The 24,539-nt window shown below is 36.9% G+C and overlaps 1 protein-coding gene across 2 annotated transcripts in view; it reads right to left on the bottom strand.

The window, feature by feature from the left end:
• EDIL3 (EGF like repeats and discoidin domains 3) overlaps window positions 1-24,539 on the bottom strand; it is a 426,671-nt gene that overhangs the window by 218,539 nt on the left and 183,593 nt on the right. For both annotated transcript variants that reach the window (XM_058727809.1, XM_058727800.1), the window contains one exon: window positions 14,356-14,484. In XM_058727809.1, the coding sequence (XP_058583792.1) occupies window positions 14,356-14,484 (129 nt within the window). The remainder of the gene's footprint in view (window positions 1-14,355; window positions 14,485-24,539) is intronic.

Below are 24,539 nucleotides of genomic sequence, written 5' to 3'. Positions count from 1 at the left end.
AAGCTGGTTGGAGAAGAACACTCTGAGAATATCACTTGTGCAAAGATCTGATAAGAAAGGGAGCAAGCCTCATGGTTATCTAGGAAGGAGAGGCTTACGTGAACACAAATGAAAAGTCCCCACACTGGAAGCAGCTTTGGCATGTTTGCAGAGAGCAAGGAAAATGGTGTGACCCAAGTGGAATCAGCATGATGGAACATGGTTGGGAAGATCCAAGATGGCAGGAACAGAACACGTTGGTCTCTTGGTTGCTATATGAGTTTGGATTCTACTCCAAGTGAAGTAGGAAACGTGCGCGTGTGTGTGTGTGTGTGTGTGTGTGTGTGTGTGTGTGAGGGTGGTGTTGTACCCAGAAATGCCCTAATATGAGTTGTGTTTTAAGAGGATCACTTTGGCTGTTGTTTTAGAAATACACTAGAGACAAATGTAGAGATAGCACAATCATTTGAGTACGTAATAATGGATCATAGTGCCGTAGAGAAAAAAGTGGGAGTGTAGGAAGTGATAAGAATCTGGATATTATGGTCTTTAAGTAATCACAGAGCATACAGGAGACACTGAGTACAGACAAATCTTCTAAGGAGTTTCACTGAAAACCAAACAATTGGAAAAATAGCACGACATGTTTTCATTCTCTCTCTCTCCCTGTCTCTCTCTCTCTCTTTCTCTCACCCATTCTCCCTCCTTCCCTCCACCCGCTTCCTTGTTTACCTCTCTCTCACCCCAGCTATTAAGAAGATATACACACTCTTGATTACAAGACTTTGCTTTATTTATTTATTTATTTATTTATTTAAATTTTTTGAACGTTTATTTTTCAGAGACAGAGTGTGAGTGGGGGAGGGGCAGAGAGAGAGGGAGACACAGAATCCAAAGCAGGGTCCAGGCTCTGAGCTGTCAGCACAGAGCTTGTCACGGAGCTCAAACCCACAAACCGTGAGACCATGACCTGAGCCAAAGTCAGATGCTTAACTGACTGAGCCATGCAGACGCCCAAGACTACTTTTTAAATCGAGACATCTATTGTTCCCATCCTCTCTGCTGCAAATTTAGCTCAGATAAAAATCAGTATTTACTTTAGTTTTATTTTAGTCCCAATTTCTTTTACCATAATTAAGGAAAAAGTATTTTGAAAACCAGTCATGTTTATGAAGGTATAGAACTTCTAATTGTATGTAACATTGTATACTTTAAATTGCCTAGATATCATCAATCTGGACCTAAAAGAAGGCTAAGGGCCCAGTTATTTCCATTTTATGCATGAGGAAGCCAAGGCTCAGCATAATCATTGGTTCAAGTTGATATGACTTGTTAACAGCATATAAGAAATCAAAGCTTGGGTCTCCTCTACAGTGAATTCTCAACCTGCTTCATGCCATCCTTCTTTCAATAAACTATACTCAGGGGTAGGTACCTGGGTGGATTAGTCAGTTAAGCACCGAACTCTTGATTTTGGCTCAGATCATGATCTCATAGTTGTGAGATCCCAGGTCATGATCCAGTCATGAGATGGAGCCCCACATCAGGCTCTGTGCAGACAGCACGGAGCCGGCTTGGGATTCTCTCTCTGCCCCTCCCCTGCTCACACTTGCTCTCTCTTTTTCTCTCAAAATAAATAAATAAACATTTAAAAATAAATCAATAAATAAACTATACTCATTTTATTTGGAAAGAGTCACAAGCAAATCATTTACTTATCACTAAAAGGACCCTTTTTTATACATGGTTGAGGGGAAGAAGTTACATTTAGAAATATTCTCGTTTAAGATGTTATCTTATAAAATGATTACAACTTCCTGAATATCCAAGGATAATTTATTTCCAAGGCATATATTGCCTTAAATTTTTCTAAGCTTATAGGCTATGGCATGATTGCAAAATCAACTGGGAACTGTGAGAGCAAAATCAATCAAGATACATTTTAAAGGCTGATGTTAGTAAATATCCACTCAATGCAACTGTGATTTCCAGATTTACCAATGATGTCCTCTTTTTCAGAATCAGTATTATATTTTAGTATGTAATTATATTAGTGATGATTTACATATCACTGCTATTATGTTTTCTTTAAAATATACTGAATCCGATACAAAATCAATGTACAGAAATCAGTTGCATTCTTATACACTAACAATGAAGCAACAGAAAGGCAAATAAAGAAACTGATCCCATTCACAATTGCACCAAGAAGCATAAAATACCTAGGAATAAATCTAACCAAAGATGTAAAAGATCTGTATGCTGAAAACTATAGAATGCTTATGCAGGTAATTGAAGAAGATATAAAGAAATGGAAAGACATTCCCTGCTCATGGATTGGAAGAATAAATATTGTCAAAATGTCAATACTACCCAAAGCTATCTACACATTCAATGCAATCCCAATCAAAATTGCACCAGCATTCTTCTCGAAACTAGAACAAGCAATCCTAAAATTCATATGGAACCACAAAAGGCCCCGAATAGCCAAAGTAATTTTGAAGAAGAAGATCAAAGCAGGAGGCATCACAATCCCAGACTTTAGCCTCTACTACAAAGCTGTCATCATCAAGACAGCATGGTATTGGCATAAAAACAGACACATAGACCAATGGAATAGAATAGAAACCCCAGAACTAGACCCACAAACGTATGGCCAACTCATCTTTGACAAAGCAGGAAAGAACATCCAACAGAAAAAAGACAGTCTCTTTAACAAATGGTGCTGGGAGAACTGGACAGCAACATGCAGAAGGTTGAAACTAGACCACTTTCTCACACCATTCACAAAAATAAACTCAAAATGGATAAAGGACCTGAATGTGAGACAGGAAACCATCAAAACCTTAGAGGAGAAAGCAGGAAAAGACCTCTCTGACCTCAGCCGTAGCAATCTCTTACTCGGCACATCCCCAAAAGGCAAGGGGATTAAAAGCAAAAGTGAATTACTGGGACCTTATGAAGATAAAAAGCTTCTACACAGCAAAGGAAACAACCAACAAAACTAAAAGGCAACCAACAGAATGGGAAAAGATATTTGCAAATGACACATCGGACAAAGGGCTAGTATCCAAAATCTATAAAGAGCTCATCAAACTCCACACCCGAAAAACAAATAACCCAGTGAAGAAATGGGCAGAAAACATGAATAGACACTTCTCTAAAGAAGACATCCGATGGCCAACAGGCACATGAAAAGATGTTCAACGTCGCTCCTTATCAGGGAAATACAAATCAAAACCACACTCAGATACCACCTCACGCCAGTCAGAGTGGCCAAAATGAAGAAATCAGGAGACTATAGATGCTGGAGAGGATGTGGAGAAACGGGAACCCTCTTGCACTGTTGGTGGGAATGCAAATTGGTGCAGCCGCTCTGGAAAGCAGTGTGGAGGTTCCTCAGAAAATTAAAAATAGACCTACCCTATGACCCAGCAATAGCCCTGCTAGGAATTTATCCAAGGGATACAGGAGTACTGATGCATAGGGGCACTTGTACCCCAATGTTTATAGCAGCACTCTCAACAATAGCCAAATTATGGAAAGAGCCTAAATGTCCATCAATTGATGAATGGATAAAGAAATTGTGGTTTATATACACAATGGAATACTACGTGGCAATGAGAAAAAATGAAATATGGCCTTTTGTAGCAACGTGGATGGAACTGGAGAGTGTGATGCTAAGTGAAATAAGCCATACAGAGAAAGACAGATACCATATGGTTTCACTCTTATGTGGATCCTGAGAAACTTAACAGAAACCCATGGGGGAGGGGAAGGAAAAAAAAAAAAAGAGGTTAGAGTGGGAGAGAGCCAAAGCATAAGAGACTGTTAAAAACTGAGAACAAACTGAGGGTTGATGGGGGGTGGGAGGGAGGGCAGGGTGGGTGATGGGTATTGAGGAGGGCACCTTTTGGGATGAGCACTGGGTGTTGTATGGAAACCAATTTGACAGTAAATTTCATATATTAAAAAATAAAATAAAAATAAATAAATAAATAAATAAATAAATAAAATAAAATATACTGAATCCGACCATTATGACTTAGCTAATGTGAAAGATAAATACATGTAAAGACAACCAATCTTATGAGTCCTTTAAGAATACCAAAATTTGAAAATTTATTAAGTAACATCATGTATACTAAAGGCAGTGATTATACGTGTGTTTGTACTACACACCTTTTTTCATCTTTAAAAGTTTAGATTCTATGCTAATGATGCTGTTAAAAGCTAGAAACAAATGTCAATAATATTGCATACTGGAAAATGTAACGGTGTATCATACAGCCCCAGTCTATGGCAAAATTTAAGTGAAAAAAGTTATAACGTTACTGAAATTCACTAGCAAAAAACAAATATTTATGATCCTAGTGGAATCCACTTCAAACCAGTTTCCAAATCTGAACACTGTTTAGTTCTTCCCATGTCCTCATTACCACCTCAGTCCAAGCCACCATCATCTCCCAGCTGGTCTCAGCTGTTCCACTCTTGCCTCCAACACAGCCTGTTCATCAACAGCCAGAGGTACTCTCCAAACAGAAGTTAGTGAGCATACTTTTTATTGCTCTTCACCCTCCAAAGATGCTCTTTCACAATTATAAATAAAGTAAAAAGTCCTTCCTCTGGCTTATCAGGCCCTACATAATCTGACCCTTGACTACCTCTCAGGCCTCTTTTCCAACCGTCTCCTCATTATTCACCATACTCCAGGTATATACCCTTCTTAAGACTCTAGCATTTACTATTCTCTGTTAACTTGCCTAGCCCCCTAACTTCATTTACAGCCTCCACAGAAAAGTTAGCTGCTGGGAGAAAACTTCCTTGGCCATGCTTTAAAACAGCACTCAAACACCTCTGCTCTTTGTCTTTATCCTTATAATATGCATCAATACTTGATATTATATAGTGCTACATTAATCATTTTAATTGAAATATTTGTTGACATAATTGTAAATTCACATCCATTTGTAAACAAAAAAAAAAAAAGAAAAAGAAAAAAATACAAAGAAATCCCACGTACATTTTCCCCAGTTCCTCTCAATGGTTAACATTTTGCAAAACCATAATATAAAATCACAACTAAAATATTGACATTACTACATCAGTCTTATTCCTATTTCTCCAGTTTTGCTTCTACTCATTTGTATAAATGTAAGTAATTCTATACAGTTTATCACATATGTAAGTTTGTGCATCTATCATCCCAGTCAACATACTAAAGAGTTCCAAAACCACGAAAATACCTCATATCCTTTTATAAGCACATCCATCCCCCTCCCTTCTTCTCTAACACTTGAAAACTACTAGTGTGTCCTTTGTTTCTAAATTCTTGCTATTTCACAAAGGTTATATAATTAGAATCATCTAGTATGTATTCTCTTGGGACTGGCATTTTTTCACTCAGCTTAATTTCCTGGAGATTTATCTAAGTTATTGGATGTGTCCGCAGTTGCTTCCCCTTTATTGCTGAGTAATGTATGTACCACTGTTGGTTTAACCATTCACCTGTTGAAGAACATCTTGGCTGATTCTATTTTTAGCTATTATCCATAAAGCTCTTAAGAACAACCACTTATATATTTTCATGTGAACTCAAGTTTTCATTTCTCTGGGATAAATGCCCAAGAGGGCAATTGCTGGGCGATATGGTAAATGTATGTATCATAGTTTTTATTACCCATTTCCCCATTAGAATGGAAGTCCTATGATACCAGCGACTTGGTTGTTTTGGATCAGTGCTGTATTCTAGCGTCCATAACAGTGCTTGGCACAGAGCAAGGAGTTAACATATATCTGTTGGATGAGTAGGCTTCAGAGCCTTATGGAGCCAATGTGCACAGATGCTATTGCTTTTATAACTGATTAAAGCCAAATGAGTCTGCAAAAAGTCTCTCTGGGAAAAATGGTAGAGATGAGAATAAGAGAGGTATGGCCATGGTGTCCCCTCAGGTGTTAGTTTGACCCTGAATGAAAGAGCTGTTAGGCTGAGCAGCTGTGTGTATAAAAGGATGTGTGAGTCTCTGAAAAAAAGTCACAAGACTTTCCAGCCCCAAGGAACACAGAGTATCCCAATGTCATTAAAATGGCTGATATAGCTTCAGACTATGTACAGTTTCAAGGGCCTGGAGGGCCACCAGCAGAGGACAAAGTAGCCTACTTGTTAACAGTATTTTCAAGATGGGACCAAGCAGCAGAGTCAGGGAGCTTATATACTTTCCTAAGCACATGTTGGCAACCTGGCAAAATAGTAAGTAAGCTCCCCCCAAAATATTTATTAAATGTGTAAATAAATAAATTACTTCTTGACAGGATTGGGTAAAGCTTCAGGGGAGAATGAGGCCTTATGGGTCACTGGGATGGACAATGATAGTTTACAGGACAGGAATGTGGAAATCAATGTTAAGAGCCCAAGGTGAGAAACCTGTTACATGCAAAAAAACATATTTTAAACTCTATTTGTGGTACCACCTATATTCCTGGACATCCTTTATATAATCATGAATGAATCAGTTCTAGAAGGTCAGGCCTATTAGTATAAACACAACACTTTCATGTGTATAATTTTCTAGCAAAATTTGTTTAACATCTTTTTCGTCGAGATTTGTTTTCTTGACAAATTTCTTTTAATAAGCAATGGGAAAAGATCTTTAACTGTTATTAAAAGTGGAAATTTTCAAATATTTTGAGTTTGTGAATATGCAAATAACTCATTGCAAAAATCACAAATTATTTCTATATTTGAATAGAATAAATATCCATTATACGTATCTCAGTGCTCTTTGTAAGGCTCCTGAAAAGGATGAAAACACGAAAATTAAAATGCCTTGGAACTCTGATAGATTAAGGGATAACATATTTAAAAAATTTTTTTAAATGTTTATTTATTTTTGAGACAGAGACAGAGCATGAACGGGGGGGAGGGTCAGAGAGAGAGGGAGACACAGAATGTGAAGCAGGCTCCAGGCTCCGAGCTGCCAGCACAGAGCCTGATGCGGGGCTCGAACTCACGGACTGTGAGATCATGACCTAAGCCGAAGTCGAACTCTTAACCGACTGAGCCACCCAGGAGCCCCTGGGCGGGGGGGTGGGTAACATATTTTACAAACAATAAGCCAATATCTTTCTCTGGACTGATTCTTTCAATCAGTTCTTGCTGTAAATGGTTGAAAATGACAAAATTCAATAAGGTTGCATGATTATACATTTAGTATGGGATTATGTTTGTGTACCCTAAGCTTGGCTTCTTTTTAAGTATTTTTCTGCTTAGTTTCTTAAAGGTATAGTAATTCCTCAAATATGGTTCTAGAACACTGATTCCCAACCTTAGTTGTACGTTAGAATCATCTGGGGAGATTTTAAAACTCTTAACGCCATATTCTAGACCAATTAAATCATAGTCTCTGGGGTGGGAGCCAGGCATCAGTATTTTTCATAGGTCCTCAAGTGATTCTAATGTGCAGCCACAGTTGAGAATCAGTGTTCCAGAATAATTTGCATCAGTTTCAGTAGGGTGCTTATTAACAGTCAGACCTGGATCCACAATCATATATATTAAATTGGAATATCTATAGATAAGCAAGAGAAATCTGAATATTTATCTGTAGTCCCAGCTGTACAGTAAGTTTGAGAACCTTTGGCTTACACAGTTAAGGCGCCCAACACTGACCTGTAAAGTCACTGGTGAGTAGTAGAGTTAGAAATTTCAACCCACAGTCAGAAAATCTTTTGGAGTTTGAGACAAGTCTATTTTGGAAGTCTCTTTAGAGGTCTTGATTTAGCTAGTGTAGTTACATGGCTTGCAGGTGTCAGTAATAACTCCAGGTAAAGTTTCCACACAGTTTTCAAGTAAATACTTTATTAGGGCAAACTGATGCTTCAGTGGAAAGTTAAAGTAAAAAGGCCATTGAGCTAAAAGTAGAAAGAGTCATTTTTAAAAATAATAATTACTTACAAGAATCAAGGATGTTAAGACAAGAATTCTTACAGAAAAGCATAAAGCTGTGAATTGAGCTCCCCCTTTGCCCCCACTCATTTTTTTCCTTAAAAAAATTACAATTAAAATGTTTTTAGAGAAAGGGAGAAATTTAAGATCAATGGGAATCCCCATTATATTTAAAATTATTAGACCATCAGGGATAATTAACCCTTTAAAATATGTAAAGCATGTTTTCAAACCTCTCATCTAACACTAACAAGTATCCTGTTTAGGGAAGCAGGACAAAGGATTATTACTTTTTTTGTATGTAATGTTTTACTTCAAGCTTTAATTTAAATTCTAGTCAGTTAACATAGATGGTAAAGTTGGCTTCAGGTGTAGAAGTTAGTGATTCATCACTTACATATAACACCCAGCACTCATCCCAACAATATCCTTAATATCCATCGCTGACTTAGCCCATCCTCCACCCATCTCCCTCCATCAACCCTCAGTTAGGACAAAGGATTATTAATTCCAGTTTTTATAGACATGTTATTTCTAGCACATAACACAGTGTGAAGTTCTGAGTGTTTGTTAAATTGAATTATCGGATAGGAATTTTGAAGCACAGAACCATTAAGTGCTAATTGATCATTCATCAATTGGGCTAGAGACAGCTGCATTAAAAACCCTGGCCTAATCCAGAAGTCTCCCCTAATGGCAGGCTTCCCCCAGTGTAAACTGGAGAGTAAAGGCCATTCTTTGAGTTGTCCTTAGCCTGGTACACCCACAAACCATATGGATGCTTTTAACTATGTTGAGGGTACTGACCAAAGATTTTGATGCAATGGAGAGACATGGGACCAGAGTCTGTATGTTTACTAAGCACCACATAACAAAGATAACATGTAATTGCCAAATATGTTATTAAGCCAATTACACATGATCCTCAAAATGGAAAATATCATTGGCTAACTCTGAGAAAAGGGAAATATTTGAGTTACAAAAGTAAAATGACTCATAGGCCCATGCTGCATCAGCTTGGAATCTATATCTTTCTTGCCCAGAATACAACTTCCTTTTTAATCTTGATCACATGGAATTCAAGTGCTTTCATTTTTTAGTCATTGAAGCAATCCTTCCCATAGATCTTAAAAAGCACATTGATTTCCTTGCTGAATTCAATGCCAAGGTTTGTGACACAAATAAGCGCTTGGTTTCAAAGATGGAAATCCTTATTGTCAGTATTACTGGTAAGTGTTTTCTAATGTTAGGTTAGAATTAATACTATTCATAAAGTCATAATAAATATCCGATACGAGTCAAAAAATAAAAATAAGTAAATATTTGTTGAATGTATGAATCCATTAATCAATAGTGCAAAATTAAGACCAAACTGGTTTACAATAGTTAGCATAACACATAAGGAGGAAAGTTTTAGATTCTGTGTTTTTCTGGCCAACTTCTTCAGTGGGAAAAGGGACTAGAGAGCATATTGTCTTCAGCTAATCTGATAATATGGGCTATTTCTTTAAACGAGTCCTTTTTCTTTCAGGGCTTGGTGAACACCTAGATCAGCTCTCCTTCCTCAAAGAATAAGAACCACAAAAATTTATGCTTAACAGGAATTGAAGGCTGGGAGCTGTGCACACATAGGGAACAATGCACAGAATGCCTTCAGTGGTAAGGAGTTCCGGGAATGAAGAAATCGTCCTTCCCTAAGGCATTAGATTTGTTACTAGGCAACAAATAAAATATGATTACTTCTAGTCAGCCCAAAATGAGGCTCCCAGAAGAAAACTGTGTACTTAAAAATTCCTTTCAAAAGTCTAACCTTTAGACAATTTTGGTACTCAATTCACCCTATAATTTACATTTTATAATGTATACACACATACACAAGCATGTATATACATATGTATACATATATGTACATGTGTGTATTTCACATTATTCTATGGAATTTTAAGAGCATGTATAATTTGGTAATTCTATATAAAAATACTAATTATTATTAGTCTTATAAAATTATAACCTCTGCTACTGTCATGATAAAAAAATTCACACATAATGGCTAAAATCCAAAACACTGAAGTAACAAATGCTGGTGGGGTTACAGAACATTGGAACTCTCATCCATCACAGGTAAGTGTGCAAAATGGTACAACCACTGTGGAAGGCGGTTGGAAGTTTCTTACTTTTTTTAAAAGTGTTTATTTATTTTGACACAGAGAGGGAGAGGGTGTGCATGCAAACAGGGGAGGGGCAGAGAGAGTGGGAGCATGCATGCATGCAGGAGAGGGGCGGTGGCGGGGGAGGAATCTTGAGCAGGCTCCACACACTCAGCACAAAGCCTGAAACAGGGCTTGATCTAATGAACCATGAGATCATGGCCTAAGTTGAAATCAAGAGTCATGCTTAACTGGTGGCTTAACAGGGTGGCTTAACTGACTGAGCCACCCAGGTGGCCCTGAGGTTTCTTACTCTTACATGCACTCTTACAAAATGACACAGCAATTGAACTCTTAGGTATTTACTCTGGTAAGTTTAAGACTGTCACACAAGACAAAAGAAAAAGCTGCACATGAATGTTTACAGCAGCACTATTTATAACTGCCAGAAAGTTGAAAACAACTAAGGTGTTCTTTAATAGGTGAATGAATAAACAAACAGTGATACATCTATAAAATGGAATACTATTCAGTGTTTTTTTTTAAAGCTATTAAGACATGGAGGAACCTTACATATATATTGCTAAGTGAAAGAAGTTAGCCAGAAAAGGCTGTACACTATATTATTCCAGACACATACACTGCAGGATTCCAACTACATGACATTCTGGAAAAGGCAAAACTATAGAGACAAAGATAAAAAAAAAAATCAGTGCTTGCCAGGGATTTGGCAAAAGAAGAAGGGATGACTAGACAGAGCACAGAAGATTTTTAGGTCAGTGAAACCATTTACGAGGCTATGGTAGACATGATATTATGTATTTTTCAAAATCCATAGGGCTGTGTAATACAAAAAGTGAACCCTAATATAAACTATGGATGTCAGTTCAAAATAATCAATACTGTTGTATCAGTTATGAGAAATATGCCCTATTAATGCGAATGCTAGTAATAGGGGCAACAATACAGGCAGGTAGAGGGATAAATGGGAACTCACTGCTCAATTTCTCTGTAAACCTGAAACTGCTCTAAAATCTAAAATCCATTTATTAAAAAATCATATGTAGATAATATTAATTCTGGCACTGGAAACACTTTTTTCTAATTTGTAACATATTGACAAAATAGTTGTTAAAGTAAGTCTATTAATTATGTATTTATCATTCCTGTATCATGAAACTTAAATTTCTTTAGCTATATTCCAAAAGATATTTAATTCACATTCTGCCATATTGAACTAAATTAATAAGCTCCCCTTTTATGGCTATCTGAAGAAATTTTCAATCCTTTTTCCAAATGAAATGTTCATATTTTATTGGTACATTTCTTATTTTCATTGACTTTCAATATCGTCTTGATTTGCAAAAACAATAATAAGTATTTTTGCCTCTAATGTGGTGTTATATAACTGAATGCCAATTACTTTTAGCTACTGAAAGTCTTGTGCAGAATTTCTCAAACTTCAGTGTGTATGTAGGTGTCTACTGGGGATCATTTTGAAAAAACAGATTTCTGACTTAGTTAAGCGGTCCTGACAATCTACATTTCTAACAAGCTTCCAGGCAATTCTGATGCATGACCCCACACTTTGAGCAGCAAGGCTCTAGAGCACATCTGGGCCATGAAACTATTGCCATTGTGAAAAATAAACCCAGATACCCAGCAGTTCTTACAAGGGATTAAATTGCTGCTTTTTGTTTGTTTGTTTGTTTGTTTGTTTGTTTCCCCTACCTGAAAAAGCTCCCAGGGAACCCAAAACTTTTAAATCTACTTTTCCAATATATAATCCTTTTCAATTTCATCTATGAAGAGAATGCCTTGATAACCTTTGTACAGTAAGCAACCTACCCATTTAGTCAAAATACTCTCCTAGCTTGCATGAACCGAAGACCATCTGTTTCGAGTTCAATTACTTGATTTATATATCTTCAATCGCAGAAAGATCAAACAACTGGCTCAAGGTCACTTAACCAATAACTGCAAAGGTCAGATCTAAATCCAGGTCTCTGAATCCAAATCCAGTCCTTTTCCCTCCATTCTCTGTTGTTTCTGATAATGATGCACTCCAAAAAATAGTGACTAGTTTGTTGAGACCACAAAATCCCAATTCTGAATTGAAAATCTCAGGCACAGGCTTGCCAGTGCAATTCCTAACATGGATTTAAAGTCTTGTTTGGAACCAGGTACAATAAGGGAGATAATTTCTTTGTGCTTCAAAATAAGCCCTGGAATTCAAAGAAATTATGTGGATTAATGAGCTTATTTGAATACAGTGTAAGGTAGGAGAGAAAAGGCTTGGATGTTCCACCATGGAGAATGGAAGCGAGAATAGTTTGCTTTATTTCTCAAAACCTGATGGTTCTCTTGAAAGAATTCATAGCTAACCATGTATGGGAGTCAGAAGCAGGTGGACACTTCTCCAGGACCCTGTCCAGGGCAACCTCCCTTATACTGGGACTATCAAATGATGACCAGATGTCTTCAATGGAACTTCCAAGCTATTAAAGGTAATTGAAACTAAATTTTTCTTCACAATATGAAGAAAACAAGATGACCCAGAGATGTGAAAAAAATTTTATGCCATTGTATAGATATTATTAGTTGGAGCTTATATTTAGACTCTCTCGACCTCTGGTTTAAGGACCAGCCACAACTTCACACTGATATCAGCAGTAGGTTAGGGTTAGAGACTTCATCAATATGAAATATTTAAGTGACATTAGGGTCCACATATGCCTTCTAAATACAGTAAGAATCCTTGTATACTCTTACCCTCTCCCTCCTCGAGCCCTGTAGCATAGAAAAGAAAAAGTAAGGGTGATCTGACCTTGGGAGAAATTCCTGCCTCTGAACATTTGACAGCATCCCATTATGAAAATTCTGTTCTCATTTCAAGGGAAGATTCCTCTGTAAGTGTGTGTTTGGATGTAAGTGGCTCAACTGAGGTGCTCAAGTGGGTGACCAGACTGTCTTCCTCTAGGCCCTGCTGACACCATATCACAAATATTTGTAAACAAGGAAGATTAGTAATGTTCTCTTTACGGGATTAAGTGAATGTCAAAGCAGCCAAGACTTTGGGCTCCCATGTCTGTCTATCTGGGGATGTTCTGAGGTATTCATGTGTGAATGCTGAGCAATAATGCTATAATAAGGAAGAATCAGCCTTGGCAATTCTGGACCCAGTCTGAGAAAAATCAGTAGCCTCTCAGTTCCTTGTGGGTGATCTGAGCTCTGAGAGATAATTATAGGCAGTTTAGGTGCCTGTTGTAAAGAGCACAAATGCTACCGTACTATAACCGTCTTGCACAGAACTTATACTATAAATTCCCAGTCACGGCAAGTCTCCAGAAAAGTACATTCTTCCCCCACAGTCGCAGAGCCCGGAGGCATTCTATGTTGTTTGCTGGTGGTTGGAAATCTGGCTCTAGATGACATACCCAGCTTTGCCTTACTCATTCCTAACACCATGGTCTTAACCATCACTCCAACAATTAGGGCTCATGTATTCATTCCCCACTCTTACTACCAGGTACCATTCCTGCATTCCCCTCCCTCTGATCAAAATCCTCTCCCTCTTCCAAGACTCAGCTCACATGGGACATCCTCCATAAGATCCTGCCCTGACAGCATCCCATCCACTGTGGCTTCCCTGCTTGCTGCACCCCTACCACAGATAAGGACCCCCAACCACTCACTTGGAATTTCTGTTGAGCCACACTTCTAAGAAGACAGCATCACGAGCAGTCTTATCTTGTTTAACTTCCCAGGATAAATAAGAACGGGGATAAAAGAGAGAAGTGCAGATAATACATTTATTGAACTTTCAAAGATTTTTGTGCTAAAAATGCCATCATTGGAAGCAGGAGGAAACTGGATTGCTGAGAGGGCTGGGTGGGCAGTTTTCTTTTATGAGTGTATCTCTGAAGCTAATCAACAGAATAATATCTGGGAAGCATGAAGAATATAGCTTCAGGACAAGTGTGAAAGAAAGAGGCAGATAGTTTAAAATAAAAGGCAACACTTTGCAAGTATGGCTGGACAATATTGAAAAAGGCTGACACCATGAAGCTATTAGCCCCATATACCACTGGGAGGATTGAGACATAGTCCAGGAGTCCTCAGCAGGAGATGTGGTATATTCAGTGGGAGAGAGGTGGCATTATTCAACTCTCAGGGTTCTCTGTTGCTGGAAGCTTCTATCAGTCTACTACCAATAAGAATGGTAATGACTTGCATACTTTGCAATCAATAATAATAAAAGTACAATGACTGGGGATGACTTACTGTGCTGACAGTGAATCCCATTAAATCCTCGAGGACATTTACAAACATAACCTATGAACGTGTCCCCTCGGTAAGCCTCACTGATTTCGCAGGTTCCTCCATTATGGCATGGGTTAGGAATGCAGGGACCTGAAAGGCAGAAAAAAAAAAAAAAACAATTGCTGCATGATACATATGCTTTAAAGTAGATACTGGGCCAACATTTTGCAATTAACAGTTTTATAGATATTACATACATATTTATAGATATTTATAGATATCTATATCTATAATATAGATATAATCTATATCTATATCTAATATAATCTATATCTATAATATCATATTTATAGATATTTATATTTCTGAATATTCTTGGTATAGGAAATAGAGTTGTTATATGGGCTCTAATAGCCTGGGATTGAATCCTGGTTTAGCCACCTTCTAACCATGTGGCCTGGGAGGATTTAGCTAACCTCTCTGTACCTCATTGTCACCCTGTGTTAAATGTTGGAATTATTAGAATCTATCTCAAAAGGTGATGATACAGATGAAAAAGAATTTGTATGTATCAAACACCCAGAAAAATGTTTGTCACATATTAAGGAGTCAAAAACAATATTAGCACTAAGTAAAATATCGGTATTAAGGTTCCCAAATTGTAAAATATCTTCTGCATGTTTAAAAAGTAATACTGAATGGCAATTTCTGGAGTTATTAACACTAAAGAGCTTTTGTAAACCTGCAGGTGAAAACAGCATATACTTACAAATGACCGTAGCCACATAGTCCAAGGTACTATGGACACCTGGTTGCAATACCTTTACTGACTATTTATGAGTTTGTGGTGAGGCAGGCTTCTACAAATCACAATTTTTACCAGTCTATAAGAAGTAGCTCATCAAAAGTTACAAATATAGGGGGAAAAGGGCTGATAGTCATTTTTAAGCTTTGAGAAAGTGACTTTACCAAAGTTACTGGTACCTGTTAACAGGCACTAGAAGTGTGGTGTCTGATCTCCCTTGGAGAAAAGCAGCTATTAGCACAATGAAGGTATGAACCTGGGCCAGTCCTGCCTAACTCAGGGCTCCTCTAGTGCACATTCTCTACTCTGGGGTGCCCCTTTGGTATGGCTGAGATTTTCTCAAGTGGCACGGCAGTCCCAGGCTTTTTTAATAGATCTTCCTTCCTTCCTTTCTTTTCTCTTTTGGAAGTGACAGGTTTGTGTCACAGTCTGAAGGCTAATCCTACCTACTCTTGCTTCTTTCACCCTTTGTCCATCACAGACATTCTCACCCAATAAATCTTTTGTACCTCTGATTTTGTCTTACGCTTTGCTTCTTTGGAAGCGATGCTAATTGACCCAGGGCAGAATACAGCCTAGGAATAGTGAAGAAGGGAAGAGAGACGTTGAAGGAACTATCAACTCTCACTGCGAGATGAAGAAAGGCCAAGGAAAAATATATAGCAGTCTCTAATTTTGTGTTTTTAAATTTTGTTTAACTAAAAAGACTAGAACACATGAGTGAAAGAAAAACCACCAAAGAGAAAGTTAAGACGTTCAGATTAGAAAAGAAAGAAGATTAATTAAACAGCGTGACTATGTATGACAAAGTAAATGCCTGAGTCCCGGAGGAAGATTAGTCAAGAAAAGGAGCATGTGGTTTCAGCAGAGAGTAGAGAGGAGGCAACAGGGTTGGTCACAAGAATAGTGATAACTTGAAGCAATTGGGAGAGAGCTCCATTAGGCTAGGCTGTTGGAAGAGTCCAACAGTGAATGGCTCCTCAAGCATGGGACAAAGTCATTTAGAGACTTACAGATAGAAAAGGAAATTCACCATCATCACTTTGAGCTTCCAACAGGAAACACTTAGGGGTTGAGAAACATTGTCTTGCGTGGAGGCAAGACTAAAATTTAATTGCTTTCTCCAGCAACTGTCTTTGAAACTCAGTTTCTTTCAGTTTAAAATTTCATGAAATTCAACAGTTGTGGAATCTAACGAGAATATGCATGAAATACAACACCTTGTGGTAATTCTGGATCATGTTGATAGGGTTAACTTTCAAAAAGTGAAAAGAAATTAGTATATCTGTGATTTTTCTCCAGATACCTTCACATCAATTAAAACCAATGCATTTATTTAAGTAGGTAGTTTTGTGTGGTGTGGTATATTAATTAAACTAACCCACACCTGCCAGTTGGTACACTGCCAATGTTTAAGACAGGAAGAAAGAACTGCACCAATGATCTGTTTTGTAGCAAATGGAATCAGGTTTCTCCCATTGCTAAAATATGCAAATCATGTCACAGAACCTCTTCTTTCTCAGTTTTTCCTTCTTCCCTCTCCCAAAATAATTCATGTTTGATGGTACCTTACAATTTATAAATTCTTTTCACATATGTAATCACTTTATTTCTCTTAGCTATCCATGAGGTCACTGTCATTACCATTAGCCTTAAAAAAAAAAGGTAGGGCACAAATATCAGATAATGTTTCTCAAATGAACCTCTATGAGTGATGTCTATAGGTCTCAAACTAAGAGTCTGTGATCCCGAAACCTACATTTTTTTAGAGACTGAAAAGTTGGGGAAGGGAGAATGAAAAAAAAATTGATTTAGAATTTTGATTCATCAGTTCACTTCAAAATAAGAAAAGCCATGACAGTTTTTTTTTTATTAACTGATAAGTGTTAGCCATGCATATAACTGCTAGAGAAAAAAAATATGTAAGTAATTATACTCAATGAATTATATAATTTTAAATAAGGAGCCTTGGAAATAACCTAATCCAATCTTTCAATTTTGCAGACGAGGAAACAAAGCCTAATAAGAATTCAGTCATTTTTCACACTAAAAACAAAACAAAACAAAACAAACAAAACCAAAAAAACAAAAACAAAAACAAAAACCTAATATAAGAAAAGTTGGGTTTAAGGATTTGTATTAGGAAGAAAACAGTTTAAGTTATTAAACCAGAAATGATCAAGCTATTCTTGCCTCTTAAAGAGCATGATGTCATTTATATTTGAGAGAAAGTAAACTTTTTCTATGCTCTCTTCCTCTTAAAAAGCTGGGTGAGGGAGGGATTAACAACAACAAAAAAGGCTGAAATAGTAAGGCTTTCATCAGTTCTTAGGAACCGTTAAAGCCATGATTCCATGGAGGGTGGTCTATGGAAGTCACTTTGAAGAACGAGGGGCAAACAGTAGCTTGCAAGCCTACTGCACCTTAGAAAAGTAGTGGCTCAAAGTTGAGGATGAGTTAAGGGCTCTGCATAATAAAGGGAAGAACTAAGGAATGGATGGAGAAAACCCAGAAGAGGAGACCCCAAGGCTGAGCTGGAAGTGGACTTGAGGGACAGAGTGGGGTCAAACAGTATGCTATGAGGCTGTAATATGTTAAGAAAAGTAGCTAGTAAAAAAGCATGGCATCTAAAATTCAGGTTTAAGTTGTTAGCACAGCTCCTGTGTGAACTGTCTCTGCTGGAGCATCCAGATCTACATTTAGTCCGCTAGATGCACAGACCTGTGTGTGGTGTTTGGGGAAATCAAGAGGAAAGGGCTGTGCCATTCATCCAGCTTATACTGGTGGAAAGGAAGAAACGTTACAGCACATGAAGCCCAGGGGATTCAAGAAGAGATAGGTGGCAGAAGACAGAGCTGACAGGGTATCTAAAGTTTGAGACACTAGATATTTCCTGAGGGCATAGGTGAAGCCTGCTTGGCAATCTTGGTGCAACCTCTGGGATTCCCAAAAGATAGGAGTTAGAGCGTTGGGGCTGATTTCATTTACAACCCAAAGAACATCATGACCTCAGCTGACATCTAAGTTTCAGAAAAAGATTACCTGTTAAGTGAGGTTGTGACTGCTGTTATTTTTCCTATTCTAAGAAATTCTATGATTTTCATTTAAAGCGTGAGGATGAGGTAAAGTAAACGGGACAAGGATTTAACCTTTCTAGAGTGCCTTATATGCTAAGCAACATGAAGTATACACAGTATTCTAACTAATGCTCTGTAAGAAGATATCTTCATTTTAGAGGCCAGAAAACAGGCTTGCTCACAGACGTTAAGCGGCATGCCTAACTGGAAGAGGCAAGATTATAACACACTCTGCCTGACTATAAATCTATGCACTTTCTATTGAGCCACACTCCCTGCCATGTTGAAGGTCTGTATATTAATATGTTAATCTTGATAGATGCAAACAGAATCAGCATGAATTCACTAAGCATGTTCCTATAAATAATGCAGGACTCCAAAGCCTTCCTAAACGGAAATATTTCAGAGTGTTTTCAGCAAATGGATCAGGGTGTATTAGGTATTATAAATATAGATAGATAAGCTCTGCTATACTAACAGTGCTCCATTCTCCATTTCAGCTATGTTTGAAATCAACTGAAAAATATGTATATTTCCCCAATAATCTTTTGTAATTACATATTTGTATGTATATAGTCTTGCTTGCACTATGAGGATAAGAAAAAAAAATTGACTCCATCTAACACAGAGATTTTGTTTGTTTGCTTGTTTGTCTGTCCCTAATAACCATACTGTGAAACTTATGGTGTATGCCTTGTACATACTCTTTTGGAGTACTCATGACAGAGTGTCCCTTTTCCCCATTAGACCATAAGTTCTCTATGGGCAGTGTCATGTACATAGTAGGTGGTGAATAAATTTTGAATAAACAAGGGTATGACAAAATGAGTGATGACCATGACATCTTTCACATAAATCCCATTCAAATTTGTGTTTATAAGATACCAAATTCTTTTGGTGTTTCACTAGATAATTAATTAGGATACCTTCTGTAACTTTTCTACACCTTTCAAGGTTCAAGTTCTTTAAATCTGTAATTAAGTTCCAGTATTTTTCATCTCTAATAGAGTTTAAGCTTCAAGAGTATTACAAATGTAATACCACTACAATTGTAAATAACAGATCATTAAAATGTAAACTTTTGCATAATAATTACATGTATCTTAATTCTTTGGCAAATATAGAATCAAGAAAAATGTAACATTGTATCATCTCATCAATAGTGTTTTGTTCTCCTAATTTGCCAAATCCTGTGTAAATAAAGACATTCATTTAAAGCATTAGCAAGATGAAATAATCGGAATATATAAATTAGTACATAAAGGCAATAAAATAAATGTAGCCGAAAGTCTCAACTCACAGAATTTGCTTGTTAGCCAAAACGTTTTGTAGTTTGATATTAAATAGTGATAATTAAAGTATATATCAACTCTTTCCAGGTTTGTTTCTCCAAGTGGTAAATGCGCTAATCATACGAGAATTAGAGATCCCAGGAAACTCTCTTTCTGTTTTTGTGTTTTCCCTCGTCCAACATATCAACTGTTTTACACGGAAAATAAGTTATTATGTTAAGGTTTTGGCATACTGATAAATAATCATCATCACCTATAGCATATATTATTGCTTGTACTGTGAAGGTGAGAAACACACAGGCCCTGACTTTGATCAACACAGAGTGTTTTGGTTTTGGTTTTTGGTTTTGGTTGTTCTGATTTCAGGTTAAGTAACATTTATTCATTAGGCATCTATTATGTTCTAAGCACTCTACTAGTAATTTGGATAGATATTTTCAACAGAATTAAAATAGTCAGCAGCTGGAAGAGTAGGTTCACAACACAAGAAAATATTTAATCATCCAGTTTATGCATCTCACTTATTAAAGGTAATTTTAATGGCTATGCTTTATTGCAAATATAATACACTCAGTATATGTGTGTGTATGTGTGTGTGTATGTATATATCCATACATAGAGAGAGTTTACATAATGGTTTCTGGAAATTTAATTCTAGGGTTTCCTTAGTGAAATCACATTAACAAATGTTTGCAATATGGCCACATTCTTCACTTTTACTGCCAAAACTTTGGTATATTTAGGGCATCTCATATTTATTCTGTAACATGTAAGCATATATATATATATATATATATATATATATATATATATATATTGCTTATATATAGCTTTGAAAACAAATTTAGAGCAGAGCAAAATTTTAAAACAAATAAGAATTATCCAACCACTTAGAGCTTATAAAAACAAAATAAGACAAAGATGATCTTAATTCCTTTCCACTTCAAAAGTCTCTTTTAAAAGGTTTGCTTCCTTTTGTATTATAGCTATATAAAAGGAGTATATACAGTGGTGGTTACAAGCTCCAGTTCTAATTAGTATTCATAAAAGTACAAATCATCCGATTAGACAACAACACTTGGTAATATCACTCTTAACTATAAAAAGTATAAGTGGACTTTTAACATACAAAAGGCTTCAGGGACTTTTAAAATCAATAATGCTATAATACTTTTGTAGGTAATCTTTAAGTAGCTCCTAACACAATGGGGACAGTATATGATCAATATTAATGAACAACTGAATTCCACAGCATGTTTTCCAGGCATTTTTATGCAAGCTCATATAAGAGTGTCAGCAAGATTAATTGTTCACAAAAGTAATGGATCTATATGGTTTGCTACTTTTCTGCATTTACCTCCTCACAATCTCAACAGTAGAGAGGTGAAGTTGTTTTCATATGTGTAACATGGTTAGTTTTTCACACATTCAGTGACTATGCCCCAAATCATGAATGCCTTATAGTATGTAAGCAGATTATTAGGAAGCAAATAGGTGAACCCTCTCTTGCGGTTATGTGTACATAGTTTTGGTCAACTTTAGAAATTATTCCCCCCAAACGCTGGCAGTTAGATATTAAAAATAAATGTACATTTTAGATTATATAATAAGGAAATGCCAATCAGACAATCGCAAGAGCACAGTTTCACTAGCTGTTCTTGCAGTAGAATACAAAAGGAACAGTTACTACCCAAAAGTTCACTTCAAAATCTGGTCTTAAAAACACATTAAAGCCCTCTTATTATACTGTTGCTTTTACATTTAATAAGGTTTGAACATGTTGGCAGTTGCCATTTTGAGCCATTGCCACTCTATTTTAAAACTAGTTTGAAAAAGGAAAAAAAATAGTCTGGGAACGTTGACATGACTGATGCTTCTCAAACCATTTTTTTTTTTTTGCTTCTTGTTTTTCTTTCATCCTCCTCCTCTCTCTTTACATTTAAAAATGTAAAGTGCAAATTCAGCCATTTGAAGGGAAAAATTATCTGTGGGTGTTTTGTACATATAAAGGTGGGTAAACTATAAAAAACCTAAAACATTCCATTTTAGAGGAGGAATGAGAAAATGTAACAAATTGTTCTTTAAATGTAAAAATATTTGAAGAGCTTATAAAAATTGAAATCTGGGACTAAACAGAGTTGTTGTTTTTAAATACCTGCCAATAAACTTTCTCCTCAAGAATTAATATTGGACTCCTTATATAGAATTGTCCACAGGAAAGCACTGAGATAATTAGTGGCTAAAGACATGTTTTTAGAGTCCCTACATAACAAAGTCCTGCAAAGTGGGTGGCTTCAAACAACAGAAACTTATTCCTTCAAAGTTCTGTAGTCTAGAAGTCTGAAACCAAGGTGTCCAGAGGACCAATCTCTCTCTGAAGTCTCAAGGGAAAAATCTGTTCTGGTCTCTTCCAGCCTCTGGTGACTCCTACATTCCTAGGTTTATAGTAGCATAACTGTAAGGTCTGCCTTCAATCTCATGTGCCTTCATCCCTGCATTGCCATGTGTTTGCTCCTCTTCTTACAAGGACACCAGTCATTGGATTTAGGGCCCAGTCTAATCCAGGATTATTTCATCTCAAGATCCTTAATTAATTACATCTGCAAAGCTTCTGTGATGATCTGAACTTTGTTCTCCCAAAATTCATGTTGAAGCCATAAACTCCATTGTCTCAGGATGTGACTGTATGTGGAGACATGGACTTTAAAGTAATTAAGATTAAACAAGGTCCTATGGGTGGGCCCTAATCCAAGCCAACTTCCCTTACCAGAAGAGGAAATTTGGACACACAAAAGAGACATCAGTGACAGGCATACACAGAAAAAAAAAAGCCACATGAGGACAAAGCAAGAAGCTGGCTATGTACAACCCAAGGAGAAAGGCTTCATGAGGAATCAAACCTGCTGACACCTTGACCTTGCACTTGGAGACTTGTGAGGAAATGTATTTCTGTTGTTTAAGTCACCAGGCTGTGGAATTTTGTTACGGCAACCCTAGCAAACTAATACACACCCTATTTCCAAATAAGGTCACAGTCTGAGATTCCTGGTAGACATGAATTTTGGAGAGGACTATTCAAACCACTATAGTCCCCAAGTGTCGTTTTCTTGCATCAGTGGAGGTCGTTAAGGAAACTAGAGCCTTCACTTATTATTAAAGTTGGCTGGCAAAGCACTCATATTTATCAACAACTAACACTATTTTTACTTGGCTCTCATTACAAGATCAAGAGAGCATTTTAAACTTGGAGCAGTGCCTACAAAGAGTGCAGAAATGGCTACTCATTTGGCATCAAGGAGGATCTGGCACTGCAAGATAGAATGAAATACCAAAAAAATAATTAAGATTTCTTGGGGTTGATCTTTATCCACTTAAGACCATTGTCTAGAGTTGGGCTTGCCAGTGAAAGTACTGTTTTACATAATCTGTCAACAATCTGAGAAAGTCTTTATATGTATTATTTCTACAAATGCATGGCATCATTTGTGTCACAATAGTTGACATTTCTTCTTTTTCCAATAAATAAATATCTTATTAAACATTAATATGATCTTTAAAAAGTTAATTATAAACTATAGCAAAAGGATGAATCATTTTACAAAGTGAAAATTCTTGTTACTGCCACATTTTAACATGGAACATAGCCTCTCATTCTCTCCTCTTTCCATTCATCTGGCACACTACTGTGGAAACAGGATTCCTAAACCACCACCCACGTAATGGAAATTCTCAGCTTGGAATGACTGATTGACTGATTGATTGATTTAGAGAGACAGAGATAGAGAAAGGGAGACAGAGAAAATTGCTGGCTGATTTGTTTGTTTGTTTGTTTATAGGCAGAGAAAAAAAAGAGAGAGAGAGAGAAAGAGAGAGAGAGAGAGAGAGAGAGAGAGAGAGAGAATCCCAAGCAGGCTCTGTGTTCAAATGGACAAACTGAGAATGATGATTTCAGCTGAAATCAAGAGCCAGAAGCTTAACCAGAAGTACCCCTCAGCTGGGAATGTTTTATTACACAAATAGAAATCTGTCTCATACTCTACAGTCATAATGCACATACATTTTTTTTTAATTTTCCAAAACCTGCCATCTATTTTGAAATACCTTTTAGCTAGCCAACAATATTTGCTGACTGTGTGATTTTTATCATTAATAGAGCAATACGTAGTGAACACAGACAAAAGACAACGTTGCCCTTCGATTTTCTTTCTAAAACAAAGGACACTAAATCTGACATAATATACCTATAAACAGTAGAGAGAGCAGATAGAAACTGTTTGAATTAATGAATCCAAAGAAAATTAAGTTAGTATTGCTGAAGTTAGTCATATAAGACCCAACTGTACTTTGAAATCTTGGGTCAACAGAATAAACACTCTTAAAATCTAAGAGGAAGAGATAGCAAAATTATAAACCATTATGATAAGCAAGTCATACTTTTATTTCTTTCAGACGGCCACTAGAATAAGAGTAATGATTTTCTTGTGAAAATTCCTATGATATTTCAGAAACCACAAATGCAACCCAAGCTAATTGATAAAACTAACATCCAATAAATTTGATCAATCTAAGGAGAAAAAGTCTGTTTCTAGTAATTGTAAAAAACTAGTTTTCGTTACCTCTATGAAATTATAGCAATTTATCTCCAAATCCTTAAAAAGTCCTCTTTATTTATTTATTTTTTTAACATTTATTCATTTTTGAGACAGAGACAGAGCATGAATGGGGGAAGGTCAGAGAGAGAGGGAGACACAGAATCCGAAACAGGCTCCAGGGTCCGAGCTGTCAGCACAGAGCCCGACGCGGGGCTCGAACTCACAGACGGCGAGATCCTGACCTGAGCCCAAGTCGTACGCCCAACCGACTAAGCCACCCAGGAGCCCCAAAAAGTCCTCTTTAATCAGGGAGGCATTTCCAAATGGAACTCTGCAAATGACTTGTTGAGAAATTCATCTGTCTGAACTCATATACTATGTCTCAAAATACAGTTCAAGCTCAAGAACACACATCAGCAGGTGGTGCAAAGTGGTAAGA

This window comes from Neofelis nebulosa, chromosome 1 (genome assembly GCF_028018385.1).
Source record: "Neofelis nebulosa isolate mNeoNeb1 chromosome 1, mNeoNeb1.pri, whole genome shotgun sequence".
NCBI classification, from domain to species: Eukaryota; Metazoa; Chordata; class Mammalia; order Carnivora; family Felidae; genus Neofelis; species Neofelis nebulosa.
Note: the sequence above shows the minus strand (reverse complement) of the source record. Positions and strands in the feature narration are given on the sequence as shown.